We start from the raw sequence: 15,817 nt of genomic DNA on the forward strand, positions 1-15,817 counted from the left end.
GAAGCAATCCACTTGCCCATAATGGGGAAAGAAATACAATACCACTTAGAACAATACAATTTTCACCATTTCTGAGCTTACCTGTTTTTTCCACCTTGTGGATAAATAGATATTAGCTAAAGAGAGAATAAATGCTTATCTGTAAATTCTTTTGGTTTGATTTGTTTTTTTCTTTTTTTTGAGACAGGGACTGACTTTGTCCCCCAGGCTGGAGTGCAGTCGCGTGATCACAGCTCACTGCAGCCTAGACCCCCTGGGCTGAAGTGATCCTCTTGCCTTAGCCTCCCAAGTTGTTGGACGTATAGGTGCCTGCCACCACACCTAGCTAATTTTTGTTTTTGATTTTTAGTGAGAAGAGGTCTTGCTGTGTTCCCAGGCTGATCTTGAACTCCCAGGCTCAAGCAATCCTCTTGCCTTGGCCTCACAAAATGCTGGGATTACAGGCGTGAGCCACCACTTCCGGCCCTTTATCTGTAAAATTTCGAAGCATCAAAGAAGGAAAGAGAGCTTAATTAATATCATCTTTAGTAGTTGAACGAACTCAAGGAGGAGAAATAATAGAAGAAAAGGTCATGGCTTTCATAATTCGTTGCAGCCATGAGTAAGAGCTGCTATAGTTATAGCATATATTCCCCGGTTCTTTTTTCATTCAAAAGACTGTACCTTTCGGAATTATGTCATTAATGATGAATTAATTAAAGTAGATGTTTGGGGTAGTGAGGCAGTTACTAAGTCCTTTCCACTGAAACCGAAGAACTGGGCATTTTATTCACGTTTGTGTTTCCTGATTTACAGTTGCTACAAGCGCCAATGTTGAAAACACATATTTCTGTGGCTCATCTTCGCCGTCTTTACTTGTAGTGCTTTCAAAGAGAACAATGGCTTTTTCTAGTTCAGAAATGGGTGCTACGTAGCTCAGAGCTAGGAGATTTCACGTGTTGTGAATACGAACAAACTGTTTTGTGATAAAGAACCAATGCAGCGGGGAAACCAACATCGATTACAGCAGTTATTCAGTGTATCTTTGTATTTGAGGGGAAGAAGGAGGGACACTGTTGTTTTGTTCTTATTTTTTTCCCTCTTTCTGTTCCCACTTTAGACAAAGCCCGTGGCATTTGCGGTTCGGACAAATGTCAGCTACAGTGCGGCCCATGAAGATGATGTTCCAGTGCCTGGCATGGCCATCTCATTCGAAGCAAAAGATTTTCTGCATGTTAAGGAAGTAAGGAGAATAATTTCATTTTCTATCAGCGTGATGTTTCACCTTGACATACCATTTCTTATTTCCTATTCAGATGCCATTTCTGTGAAGCAGCATCACACATCACTGCAGTTGTATAACATACATACTAAATCAATGGCTCTCAACCTCTGCTAATATAAATATACCTTTTAAATTAGGTATATTTTAAAAGGAAAGAAGTCACGGGCCTCTTGCAATAACTTCAGCGCTCCCTGGGGCTCTGTGGCCCAGAAATTGGGAACTGCTAGAGTAGATGATCCTTTTTTATACTTACCCTGTACTTCTTCTTTTAATGTTTCACCTTGACTAGGTGTAGTTTTCTGATGCCTGAAGTCTAGCCATCTGGGGAAGGTTTAATAATAATATCTAGAATTCGTGACTCCTCTCTGCTGGCAGTGTCTAAACTCAAACTACTGATGCCCTTTTTCCTCCTTAAATGCTAAATTTCTGCAGTGGATGAGAGAATGGTAAGCATTGATGCCAGTAAGGCAACAAAGAGGTATCAGGAAAAGTCCTTTTCCCACATGCTAAATGTCTCCACCTTTTAGTGAGCAATGATACAACCTGCAAACTGGAAACATTCATCCTTAATTAAGCTTTGCTTGGAGTCAACATTTATCAAATGCCTGCCTTGTGGAGCACTGTGTTAACTGACCAGAAATTTCCCCTGTAGAATATTCTCAGTGTGTGATCCTGAGGTTTTTCTTGGACCTGGAGGAATTTATACTTGGAGCCCTTCCATGTAGGGTATAATATGTTATAGGAAGCATGTGTAAATTTAATCTCTTCACTGCACTAAAGGCTGTCAGCAAAGGAGTTGATGACTGCCAATTAAAAGAGCCTAGGGCCGGGCGCAGTGGCTCATGCCTGTAATCCCAGCACTTTGGGAGGCCAAGGCGGGCAGATCACAAGGTCAGGAAACCAAGACCATCCTGGCCAACATGGCGAAACCCTGTCTCCACTAAAAATACAAAAATTAGCTGGGTGTAGTGGTATATGCCTGTAATCTCAGCTACTCGGGAGGCTGAGGTAGGAGAATAGCTTGAATCAGGGAGTCGGAGGTTGCAGTGAGCCGAGATCGCGCCGCTGCACCCCAGCCTGGCGACAGAGTGAGATTCAGTCTAAAAAAAAAAGAACCTAGAAGCCTGGATACTATGGCTCATGCCTGTAATCCAAGCGCTTTGAGAGGTCAAGGAAGCCTGATCTCTTGAACCCAGGAGTTTGAGACCAGCCTGGGCAACAGGGTAAAACCCCATCTCTACAAAAAAAAAAAAAAAATTAGCTGGGCATGGTGGCACACACTGGGAGTCCCAGCTACTCAGGAGGCTGAGTCCAGTGGATTGATTGAGCCTGGGAGTTCAAGACGGAAGCGAGCTGGGATCATGTCAATGTATTCCAGCCTGGGCGACAGAGCAAGACCCTATCTCGATTAAAAATAAAACAACCTAGAGAATTTAGAGCCTACCATTTTGGTAACCTCTGAAAAGAGATGTCAAATACTGGCTTGGTGGGAACAATAGAAAAAGTTATCAGAAGTGATGCTGTGCCTAGAATCTCACTTAACACCGGGAAGTTAGATTATTACGGGGCCTCTTCTTGATGGTTGGTGCTGAAAGGGGAAAGGAGAAAAACAGAATGTATATTCTTCTTTGAGGTGTTCAAGGACAGATTTATTCCATCAAGGAAAATGAAGGCAGATCATAAAGATTTAAGATACATATTCCACCTGCAAGAGATAAATTGTCAACATCACACAAGTAGAGAAATCATCTGTGAACATCGCACTGTGTAATTATAAAACTGTTTGCACAAAGGTAAATTGTCCTGTGACATGAACTATTTAAGGTAGACTTCAATATTTATCTCTTTCTCTCAATACTTCTGATTATATAAGGGGAATATTTCTGTAACACTACTTCCTAAAGATCTCTTGGTAGGATGGGCTGTTATTCTTTGAACCCAGAGAGCTTATCCCTACTCAAGGTGACAGCAGCTGCTGCAATGGAATTCAGCCTGGTCCTACGGCAGCACCAGGACAGACAAGGAACGAAGAGCCTTTGACAGATTGCTGAGGACACTAAAAACATTTCTTACATGTGAAACCCATGAGCCAAAGGGTTTCTTGAATGATAATATTTGAGGCATAGTTCATTGTCATTGCCATATTTCTCTCCACTGAAAAATAGTGTGGAAGAACAAGGATTTGACCTTCTGTGCACTGATTTTTAATGCTTTTGATTTTGTGTTTAGAAATTTAACAATGACTGGTGGATAGGGAGACTGGTAAAAGAAGGCTGTGAAATCGGATTCATTCCAAGCCCAGTAAAACTAGAAAATATGAGGCTGCAGCATGAACAGAGAGCCAAGCAAGGGAAATTCTACTCCAGGTATGAGACAGATGTCAAGTGTTTGCATAAAACTTAGATTATACCACTATCTGTGTACTGTTGTCTGCTGTATTCTATATCCTTTATTATGTATTAACAAGGAGGCTGGTGATATGGTTTATTGATAGCATCACAAATCTTGCATTTTCCTGCATTTAAAAAACTTCAATCCACCACCTGATTTTCATCCTATTTGGGGAAGTATCAAATTATTATCATTAATGAAAAGAGCTAAGGTCACAGAGTATTAAATCCAGGCTCCAGTGCTGAGAAAATTCTGAAACCTTAATCGTTTACTGAAAAACAGTCTGGCACAGAATAGCCCTGGTGACTAATCCCACTGTCTGTAGCTGCCTGGTATGGCTAGGAGATGTTTGGGAGATGACAGTCTCAGACATCATCAGGAAATGGCAGCTCTTGTCATCTGTTAGTTTCATTTTCACCTGAGAAACTCAATTTTCAGTTCTACCCACTGTTAAGCACTTAAAGAGAAGCAAAGTATGAAACAAGTTAAAACTGCCTGTGCAGATGGCAATTAGATGAGTTATGTAAGAAGCTGGGGCTGAATAATCCCTCCTAGGATTCGTGAGGTTGTCTGCCCCTCTCTAAAAGAATCGCTAGAAAGCCTTCTCATACACATACTGAATTTTACATGGAATCATATGCAGACGGGTCTAGGGATGCAGCATGCCTCTCCCTATGTGAAAGGATGGGACATGGGCAAGGCCTTTCTTAAATGTGAATCGCTGGATTTCTGTTTTCGCCATCTTACATCTTATTTGTTTATCTAAGATGCAAATCCCTTTGTCAGTGATAATACTTTAATGTTAGCAAGTATTTTTTTCAAGCATCAGCAGATGAGTGAAACAGAATATGCTTTGTGGTTTGGAATACCCATCCTCATTAACTGGCTTTTTATAATTGTCAAGTTCATTTAGTTCAGATGGATTCCTCTGTGTTTTGAGACCTCCACCCCAGAACTGACTTTCATTAATTCCTGGGTTATTGAGAGTGCTCAGATGGTGAGATGCATTCAGTCAGATAAAAGTAGAGGCGTGCATAAAAAAGAACAAGATTGGCTGGGCGCAGTGGCTCATGCCTGTAATCCCAGAACTTTGGGAGGCTGAGGCAGACGGATCACCTGAGGTCAGGAGTTCAAGACCACCCTGGCCAACATGTTGAAACCCCATCTTTACTAAAAATACAAAAATTGGCCGGGTGTGGTGTTGGGCACCTGTAATCCCAGCTACGCAGGAGAATTACTTGAATCTGGGAGGTAGAGGTTGCAGTGAGCCCAGATCGTGCCACTGCACTCCAGCCTGGGCGACAGAGTGAGACTCCATCTCAAAAAAAAAAAAAAAAAAAAAAAAAATAAGATCATGTCCTTTGCAGCAACCTGGATGGAGCTGGAGGCCATTATCCCAAGCGAACTAACACAGGAATAGAAAACCAAATACGGGGACCGGGCGCAGTGGCTCACACCTGTAATCCCAGCACTTTGGGAGGCTGAGGCGGGCGAATCACAAGGTTAAGAAATTTAGACCATCCTGGGCAACATGGTGAAACCCCACCTCTACTTAAAAAAAAAAAATACAAAAATTAGCTGGGCATGGTGGCATGTGCCTGTAGTCCCAGCTACTTGAGAAGTTGAGGCAGGAGAATCGCTTGAACCCTGGAGGCGGAGGTTGAAGTGAGCCAAGATCGCGCCACTGCACTCCCGCCTGGCGACAGAGTGAGGCTCCATCTCAAAAAAACAAAAACAAACAAACAAAGAAAAACAAATACTGCATGTTCTCACTTGTAAGTGAGAACTAACCATTGAGAACATACGGACACCAGGAAGGGAACACTGGATACTGGGTACTACTTGAGGGTGGAGGATCGGGGGAGGGTGAGGATCAGAAAAACCACCTCCTGGTGTGTTATGTTCATTATCTGGGTGACAAAATAATCTGTACACCAAATCCCTGAGACATGCAATTTACCTGTGTAACAAACCTGGACATGTACCATTATTATCATTAGCAGCAGTAAATTATTCATTAGGCCAACATATATATAATGCATATTTTATATGCAATATTAAATATTAAACTTTTGTTGAAAATGCATTTCTTAATGAGAAAAAAAAGTAGAGGCATGTAGATAAATAACATATCTGCATTTTGCCTGCAGGGTGTTCGAAGACCTGATAGTATTCTTTCAATTCTTAATGTTCCATTGACCTTATTTTGTGTTTTCCTACCCTCTGTATTGAAAATGGTATCATAATACTAGTTAACAAAACCTTATGGCCAGGCGCGGTGGCTCATGCCTGTAATCCCAGCACTTTGGGAGGCCAAAGCAGGTGGATCACTTGAGGCCAGGAGTTTGAGATCAGCCTGGCCAACATGGTGAAACCCCGTCTCTACTAAAAATACAAAAGTAGCTGGGCGTGGTGGTGCATACCTGTAATGCCAGCTACTCAGGAGCCTGAGGTATGAAAATCACTTGAACTTGGAAGGCGGAGGTTGCAGTGAGCCGAGATCATGTTCCAACCTGGGCGACAGTGAAACTCCGTCTGAAAAAACAAACAAACAAAAGCCACCTTATATGGAAAAATGTTGTTGTAATAGGGTGTAGACATTGCTCTTATCAACTAGGTAGTATATAGTTTGTTGAGGTTTGAAGTTATCCCAGCTGGGGGATGTTTTGTTTTTAGTTAGGACAATTCAGCATTTTTCAGAATTTTCTTGTCAAATCACTTGAGAAAGGGGTTCCAAGATAAAATAAATTTAGGATAGTTCTAGGTAATAGAAAGTTACTTTAGGATTTTTCAGAGCCTTTTAATGTGATCATGGACACCGTGAATCTCTGGTGGAATGGGAATTTTTTTAAGTATTTACTAAAATTACTTTCTCATCAAAACTCCTCTGGTTGATGTCTTAGGAAGAGTGTTTTGTAGAATGCATTTTGGAAAATTTGGGATGGATTTTTGCAGAGCCAGGCTTGTGTCTTTTTCTGCCTCTTCATACAGAAACTAAGAAATGAGAACAACTTCAAAGGGAGTAGAAATTTTTCCCAAAATTGTCAGAGAAATGTAGTCTCCTGTGTCTCCCAAATGGGCTTCCCTAGGCTAACATTAGTGCTCCACTCCTCTTTATAAGGACCTGTGGGAGCAGTGGGTATTAGATCTTACAGGTCACAGATGAGAAAACAGGTTAAGAGAAGTTAGAGAACTTGACCAAGGTCGCAGAGCTAGTAAGCGTCAGAACCAAGATGGCAACCTGACCTCCATGCTGTACAGACCTCCATGCTGTACTGCAAATTAAGGAGCCAGGTCTTGCCAGGCACAGCAAGCCCAGGACAAATGGTTATTGCCATCTGTTACTATTTACTTTATTAGATATGTTGTTTTGCTCTTGCATTTTTTTCCTTAGGATTCTGAGTTATCCGTATTTGGGGAAATGTAACATCTCAGAACTTACTCCAGAGAACTAGGTTACCTTTTCTTTTTTTTTTTTTTTTTTTTTTTTTTTTGAGACGGAGTCTCACTCTGTAGCCCAGGCTGGAGTGCAGTGGCCGGATCTCAGCTCACTGCAAGCTCCGCCTCCCGGGTTTACGCCATTCTCCGGCCTCAGCCTCCCGAGTAGCTGGGACTACAGGCGCCCGCCACCTCTCCCGGCTAGTTTTTTGTATTTCTTAGTAGAGACGGGGTTTCACCGTGTTAGCCAGGATGGTCTCGATCTCCTGACCTCGTGATCCACCCGTCTCGGCCTCCCAAAGTGCTGGGATTACAGGCTTGAGCCACCGCGCCCGGCCAAGGTTACCTTTTCTTACAGCCATATATCTTTTTCTTTGATTTTCTTCATTTTATTTTGTCTCAAGATTTTGCCTAAGTATATGAAAATACTTTTACTTGCTTTCACAGGTTTTTACATTTCTCTCCTTTTTTTTTTTTTTTCCCTTGTCTCGCTCTGTGCCCAGGCTTGAGTGTAGTGGCACAATCTGGGCTCACTGCAACCTCCACTCCCGGGTTCGAGTGATTCTCCTGCCTCAGTCCCTCTCCTGCCTCTCTCTCTGTAGCTGGGACTCCAGGCACGCGCCACCACGCCCAGCTCATTTTTGTATTTTTAGTAGATACAGGGTTTCACTGTGTTGGCCAGGCTGGTCTCAAACTCCCGACCTCAGGTGATCCACCCACCTTGGCCTCCCAGAGTGTTGGGATTACAGGCGTGAGCCACTGTGCCGGCCTCTCCTAACATTTTAAATGCAGTTTTGTTTTGAGGACATAACCAGAATCTGGCAGTCTTTAAAAACTCTGATACAGAAATTATAAAAATTGACAGAACTCAATGGAAATGGAATTGGGGTACAATTCAAGAACTTGGCATTTTAATAGAATTAAAAGTCAAGGACAAATCTGCATCCTAGCCATGGTGACCGTTTGCAGTATTTGTCACAATTTTATATAACTCAAATAATATTTGGCTGTTACTAAAATTCAAAGGAAATATAAAACCCATGAACTTGAACTGAAATTAGACTTAATACTTTAGGGGGAAAAAAAAAAAAAACTTCTGGGAAAAAAATGTTTTGGTCTTGGTAATAGGTCCTTGTATAACTGCCAGAAACTGCTTTTATAAATATCACTTGTCATTAATTTCACATACTGTCTGATGCCCTTACTAAATGTATTTGAGTATCTCTTAACCTTAAACAGATATAGAGCCCTCTTGCTAATTGCCTAATAGTTTTTGATGTTTATGCATAAAAATGCTAGAACAGTAGCAATAACATTCAGCCTGTTACTGATACTTTAATAAAACTTTTATTTTCATATTAATATTTACATAAGCAAATATTGCCCTTTGATGCATAAACGCTGTAGCAAATTCTTTCAACTAGACACCTGGCTTGGCCATAATAATAAACATTAGGCAGTGAGATCATTTTGCCCAAATTTAAAATGTTCTTCTCATCTTCATCTGAGAGAGGGGTCATTCAGTAACATGTTATTTAGCATGCCAGTATGCTGGTGAAAAACACAAATGCTGTTGTTCTAATATTAACTCCAATGTTTCTGAGACACTGAAGTTTATCTTACATCAAACTTTCGAATTTGGTAGTTCTGAAATGTATGATGTCCAGATTATTCCTAAATTAACCAAGTTTCATTCTCCATGTGAGTCATGCTTGAGAAATATTCTGGGCACTATCTGATGACTGCATCATATCATATTCTGTTTAGTCGTGTCTCTTCGTGTGTCTTTTAGTGGTTGGCAAGTTTTCATGTGGCTCTGTTGTTCTTTGATAGGTTGCTCATAAAAGCTTGCGTGCTTTCAATCTTAGTATACTATTAATAAAATAAGCCTAAAACAGAGGAGCTGCAACCAAACAAGAAGGAAATATTAATCTTGGGTGTTAGCCTTAAGGTTCTATGCATCACCTCTGAGGGTCTCTAAAATAAAAAGCAAAATAAATCTGTGCTGTTTCGCTATCTGTGATCTGGGCAGATAATTTGAGGGCTGCAGAAATTACACTGGTTCTCTTCCATTCTCTCAGGGCCTTTTAAAATTAAACCTTCAATTTGAAATCAGAGACCATCATGTGCCTATTTCAAGTACTCCAGGAATCTCCACTGGGAAATACTGTTTTCTTCCTTAAATGAAAGATAAATTTAAAGTTGAATAAAAACACAATGAATTATCATGTTTATTGAGTAATACAAACGTTTGAGGATCTGAAATAAGTATCAGATTTAATAGAAATTTTTGCTTTACTCCAGTAAATCAGGAGGAAATTCATCATCCAGTTTGGGTGACATAGTACCTAGTTCCAGAAAATCAACACCTCCATCGTCTGGTAAGTAGGTGATAAATGCTAAATAATACATATTGCATTTCATGCTTTCCCCAGTCCTATCCAGTTTTGTGAATTTACATATGCACTGAATCACTATGTTAACCCTACAGACATTAAAAGGAATCAGAAGTAAGCATGCCCTTTTGGAGTTACAAACAATATGGGGAAATGTTTTTTCTGGCTGGAAAAAAAAGTATGTCAAAGTATTTACTCTACATTGCTGTAGATGATCAAAGTGATTAATGTATTTAACTTCTTAATTTTTTTTGAGACAGAGTCTCGCTCTGTTGCCCAGGCTGGAGTGCAGTGGCATGATCTCGGCTCACTGCACCTCTGCCTCCAGGGCTCAAGCGATCTTCCTACCTCCGCTCCCAAGTAGCTGGAACTACAGGTGCACACCACCATGCCTGGCTAATTTTTGTATTTTTTGTAGACACGGAGTTTCACCATGTTGCCCAGGCTGGTCTCAAACTCGTGAGTTCAAGCGATCCACCTGCCTCAGCCTCTCAAAGTGCTGGGTTTACAGGTGTGAGCCACTGCACCCAGCCATATTTAACCTTTAATCCCTAGTCCCTGTGACGGCGCTTGTCATGGGCAGTTAATGGGTGAATACTCGCCAACAACCATAGCACAATGTGAGATAGAATCTTAACATTGAATAGAAGGATAAAAGCTTTAGAAAGGTAAGGAACAGAGAGTAAATTGAAGATAGAGGATTGGCCTGCCATGGGCTCTTCCAGGGAAGTTCTGTGGAAGACACAGACAAGAAGTATAGAAAAAAGAGGAAAATGTTTGTGGGAAGAGTAACTACTGTTGTCTTTCCAAAGCGGTGGGTTCATCTTAATGGTTGCTGGATAAAATAAAGCACACCTACTTAAATTTCAATTTCAGATAAACAATAATTTGCTAGTTTAAGTACATATTGCATGGGGCATACTTACACTAAAAATGTATGGAACGTACTTATATTAAAACATTGTTTTAAATTCAGATTTAACTGCATTTATATTTGCTAAATCTGGGAACTCTCCTATTCTGTGTAGAACTTGGAATTCTATATACACAGGAGACCAATGATTTGAATTGCAAAAAAAGCACATGATCAGTATCTCAGTTTGCTAAGAGAATTGTACTTGGGAATCAGAGTAAGATTGTAAAGGTTGGCTGCCAGGGCGTTTCAGCAAAATGATACGGTGTGTGATTTCTAGAAAGCTGGAAATGGGAAGAGATAAAAAACAGAGAGTTGCACAACTATGGAAAAATCAAGGAACTAGTCACACAGTGACGGAGGTGCTTCAAGGACAAGATTTCTCTGTTACTGATAATCAGCTTCATTCCTGAATGATGGTGGCCTCTAGAGACCAATCAAGGACTTCTTAGCAAAAACTATAGGATTTTTTTTTTTTTAAGAGAAGGAGTCTGACTATGTTGCCCAGGCTGGTCTTGAAACTGCTGGGTTCAAGGGATCCTCTTCTTCAGCCTCTTAAACTGCTGGGATGACAGGCATGCCCAGCCATTTAGCAAACTAAGATACTGATCATGGGCTTTCTTTGCAATTCAAACCATTGGTCTCCTGTTTATTTGGAATTCCCAGTTCTACACAGTAACATAGGACTTTTTAAGTGAGCAAAATCTGAGCACAATAAATGAATTGCTTTAGGAAGCAAATTAATTCAAAACCTACCTACTTATAACTTGAAGCAAGCAATTCTAAGATGCTCAAAATTAAGTAAAATAGTATGCATGAAATGCAAATGAAAGCCCCTGTAGGTATTATGTGAAGCTTATACCTTCCCTTGATAATTAAGGAGCCCCTGAATCCACAGAGGAAGGGAGGCCTATCCTGCTCCTTCTCAGATGTGTGAAGTTGCAGGGATTCCTATATAAACCTTACACTCTTCTTATATATCTCAAAGACAATTTCGGTGATTTCTAGGGACTGCTACTAGGCTCCTAAAATGGAAAAAGACTATGTCACCTTGCGATAAAGCAGCAGTTCTGCCCGCAAATGTCAGCCTCACTTCTTTCTATATATCAGAAAAATTCTTCCATTCCCTCTAGCCATATTGTAGCCCTCCAGTGGTTTTGGCAACACAGATGCTCCTACACTTATGATAGAGATACACCTCAATAATCCCTTCATACATGGAAAATATCGTAACTCAAAATGCACTTAACATGTGGACAGACCCAGTAAAAAGTCCTAAGTCGAACCATCGTAAAGTTCAGACGTTCCTTGACTTCTGATGAAGTTATGTCCTGAAAAATTCGTAATAAGCTTGCACAATCTTAAGTTGAACCATTGTATGTCAAGGACCGTCTGTATAATGAAAGGAGGTGCATGCATTTTGAAGAACAAGTTCATATCCTTGTAAAATAACATTCCATTTTGTAGGCAGATGTTTGACATTACTAAAAGTAAAGTTCCATGAAGAGTGCAATATTTAAAAAGGCGATTTAAATGTTCACCAAGGTTTTGTAGAGATACACCAACTTTCAAGTGACTTTTCTGGTGACTGAGTCAATTGGAGCTATAACCAACTACAAAATGTATAATAAGCATATCAGGACTCTGAGATAATTTTTATATCAATAGCTCAACTGATTTAAAGGAAACCTTCAGAGAGCTCTGAAGAGAAGTTCTCCCAATCCACCTCCAGGCACAACTGCTCCAGCTATCAAGTGTGGATGGGCCTGGAATGATCATTTTCATCTTGTTTCTAGAGGTCCTGTCTACTATTCCCCTCACCCATTGCCAGACCAAAGAATATAAGTATCTACCTAAAGTATATAGGTTTGGATGCTGTCAAGAACTTGGAAAATTTCCCACTTGACATCTGGGCAATGGTGTCATAGCCAGTTGCAGAACACGTACATCGCACCCACACACACATGCGTACATACGTCTCAACCCCAAGCTCTGCTTAACTTGACCCAAGCCTTTCAGACCAAAACTTAAATTTCAAAACAATGTGCTGGGTGCCATGGCTCACGCCTGTAATCCCAGCACTTTGGGAGGCTGAGGCAGGAGGATCACTTGAGCCCAGGAGTTCAAGACCAGCCTGGACAATGTAGTGAGGCCCAGTTTCTTTAAAAAAAAAAAAATTAGCTGGGTATGGTGGTGTGTGCCTGTAGTACCGGCTCCTTGGGAGGCTGAGGTAGGAGGTTCACTTGAGTATAGGAGGTTGAGGCTACAGTGAGCCATGATTATGTCACTGCACTCCAGCCTGGGCAACAGAGGGAGACCCTGTCTTAGATAGATAGATAGATAGATAGATAGATAGATAGATAGATAGATAGATAGATAGATAGATAGAATGTTCCCAAGGCTTTCTATTACTAATAATAATAATATGCATCCTAGTGAGGAATGAGACTTTTCAAATATATGAAAGCAGTTCTTTCCAAGTAAATACTAATGTTTGTTAAAGTATGGTAATAGAAGTATGAAATTTAAAAAAGGTAACATCTCTTATAAAAAGGAGAACCATCCGAGTCTAATACAATGCATGTAGCCAGATTTGAAAATGCTTCTTAACTGTCTTGATAAGTTTCTATAGTATGTTTTGAAAGTGACCACATGTTTTAGAATTCTACATATTTCAGAATGAACTCAAGATGTTTTTAGACCTGAGTTAACCAAATGTCAGAACTAGTAAATTATAGAAAGTTCTCAATTTGGATTTCCAGTCCTCATGTCCAGATACAGGTAAATTTCAAACCTGACTCAGGCTATGTGTGTGGAAAGCCAAACACCTGGGCAATGTTGCAGCCAAAGATTTATGCATTTCCACCTTCTTCTTTTTTTGAGATGGAGTCTCACTGTCACCCAGGCTGGAGTGCAGTGGCACAATCTCAGCTCACTGCAACCTCCACCTCCCAGGTTCAAGTGATCCTCTCACCCCAGCATCCAAAGTAGCTGGGATTACAGGCACCGGCCACCACACCTGGCTAATTTTTGTATTGTTAGTAGAGACAGGGTTTTACCATGTTGGCCAGGCTGGTCTCGAACTCCCGACCTCAGGTGATCTGCCCACCTTGGCCTCCCAAACTGCTGGGATTACAGGCATGAGCCACCACGCCCAGCCTCACCCTTTCTTTAAAAAACAAAAATACACCTGGTGATCACAGAAGGCTAGATTCAATGGGCAAATCACAAAGTCCAACTCATGAATGTGACCATCCCAGGGTCCTGTAAATTCTGACTTCTAATTGGTTATCTTCAATTTTAGAAAAGCCCTCAAAGGGTACTGTCCCTTGAATGTGGTCTTTATAAGCCCAATAAAAGATGAGAAAGATAAAACATATGGGAATTTACCACCAGAAAGGAAACTCTTGATTTTGGTTAACATGTATTGTAGGAATAATGAAATCCTGACCCAGATCTTGTCCTTCATATCCAGGAAAGCGCTAACAACATGCTGCTTGAGTTGAGATTCAAGGAAAACCATTCCTGAAGACTTTTCTGAGACTCTTTCCTGGCTTATGCCATTCCATAAGCCCCATAAGGAAACTTTCCTATATGAGCAAAGGATTAGCTATAGGATGGTATACAAGTCAGCATTGGTTAAACCCCTAGGCACATTTTATGTTTTCCCTACATACCACATGCTAAACCTTTTAGCACATCAGTATGCATAGATGGGGCAAAGAAGAAAACATACTACTTACTATGTTAAGTCTACCTATTTGGAATTAATTCAGGCCATTATTACCTTCTTTTGATAGAAAATCACACCTCCTGCATTATGCAAGCAATAGCTGATATATGTAATAGTGTACAAACAGTGGCAGGTATTCACTCCATCACAGGTTTCCTACCTAATCAAATGAAAAGGAATAAAAAGAGATCTTAGTTTTCAAACGGCTGGTATTTAATATCCATAACAACTTCAAAACCGAAAAATAATGTGATGCCTGTCAGATGATCTCCCATCCTTTGAAAAGGTTAGAACTGTTTTGAGCAGTTCAGCTTGTATATCACAGGGAATGGTAGCTGTATTGTAACACCAAGCTGTCTGTTATTTCGAAGTGGTAATTTGTTCCTTCCTTCAATCTAAATGTACCGTGGTTTTTGTTAGAGAGCTAACATGTATAATGCGATGCTTTCCTGGGGTGAGTAAATTTTTTTTCTTCTCCTTGACTGATTCTTAATCATAGAATAATTTTCTAGCTAGCCCAGCTCTATGATGTCATCCTGAATCCTGACACCAAGGACATGACCCCATTCAGGATGTGAAGGGAACTGAAAGAGGGCACCCTGATTGAGAAGGGACTTCGCCTGGATGGGCAGTGTGGTATAGGGACGGTTACAGGCTCACTTTGGTGGGCAGTGTGGTATACAGAGGGTTATAGACTCACACAGGAGGAGTAGGTCTGAATCCTGACTGCCGAGTTTTTGCCAAGAACAAGTCCCTTAAATTTTGAGTTTTTTAATCTTAAAAATAAGAGCATTGAAGTTGATCTTTAAAGTATTTCCATCTCTGATTCTGCAGTTGATAAAATTCTGTAGCTATTACGGTTGCACGTGGAAGCATTTTGTAAAATTTGAAGTGAGATTATGCATCTTTTTTTCTTGTAACACTTTTTAAGTACTGTATTTTCAGGTGGAACAATGGGAAAAGTAAAAGCATGTCAAGCAACAAAGCTAAACCCTTCATTTTACAGATGAGGAAACCAGTGGCATATCCTCCTGGGTCCTCGTGCCCTTTCACTCTGCCTCTTTTGTTAAACCCAGTGGCTTTGCATAAGTCACCAGAAGTCTTCCAGTGTCATTTTATTAGACTGATTTCATTCAGATATCTTGGGTCCCAGTGTTTTCCCATTAGTCTTAATCAGCCTAAAATCGTTTTAATCCTGTCCTTCCTGGAGCCCTCCCTGAATCACTGGCCTTGTGTATGACTCCTTTGCATTGACTGGATTAAGAATTTTCCATTCTCTCTTTCTCTCAAATGTCTGTTGCAATTTTAGTGAAACTTTTCACACTGTCCTTAATTTTACACAAAATCTGCAAAAAGAAAAATCTTTTTTTGCACATTGTATTGTTGGTGCAAATGTAACTGCGGTTTTGGACCATGGATTTTGAATCATAACTAGGCTCAAATACATCTTTATTAATCAAAATAGGAACCATTACAATCAACACATTTTTGCCAATGAGAAATATGTTTGTTTATTCCTGTAGCATAAAAATCCATGCTTTGGGATTCGGTAAACTCTCGAAAGCATTTTCTGCATCCTGCTGGTTGTGGAAGCATTTTCTCTGCAAAAAGTTGTCGAGATGCTTGAAGAAGTGGCAGTCGGTTGGCGAGAGGTCAGGTGAATATGGTGGATGAGGCAAACC

General features: G+C 40.5%; 1 protein-coding gene across 12 annotated transcripts in view; it reads left to right on the top strand.

Moving 5' to 3' along the window:
* Positions 1-15,817, top strand: part of CACNB2 (calcium voltage-gated channel auxiliary subunit beta 2) — a 404,413-nt gene that overhangs the window by 359,857 nt on the left and 28,739 nt on the right. For all 12 annotated transcript variants that reach the window (XM_050804647.1, XM_050804649.1, XM_050804658.1 and 9 more), the window contains 3 exons: positions 1,100-1,222; positions 3,494-3,630; positions 9,398-9,474. In XM_050804647.1, coding sequence (XP_050660604.1) covers positions 1,100-1,222; positions 3,494-3,630; positions 9,398-9,474 — 337 coding nt within the window. The remainder of the gene's footprint in view (positions 1-1,099; positions 1,223-3,493; positions 3,631-9,397; positions 9,475-15,817) is intronic.

This window comes from Macaca thibetana, chromosome 9 (assembly GCF_024542745.1).
Source record: "Macaca thibetana thibetana isolate TM-01 chromosome 9, ASM2454274v1, whole genome shotgun sequence".
Lineage (NCBI taxonomy): Eukaryota > Metazoa > Chordata > Mammalia > Primates > Cercopithecidae > Macaca > Macaca thibetana.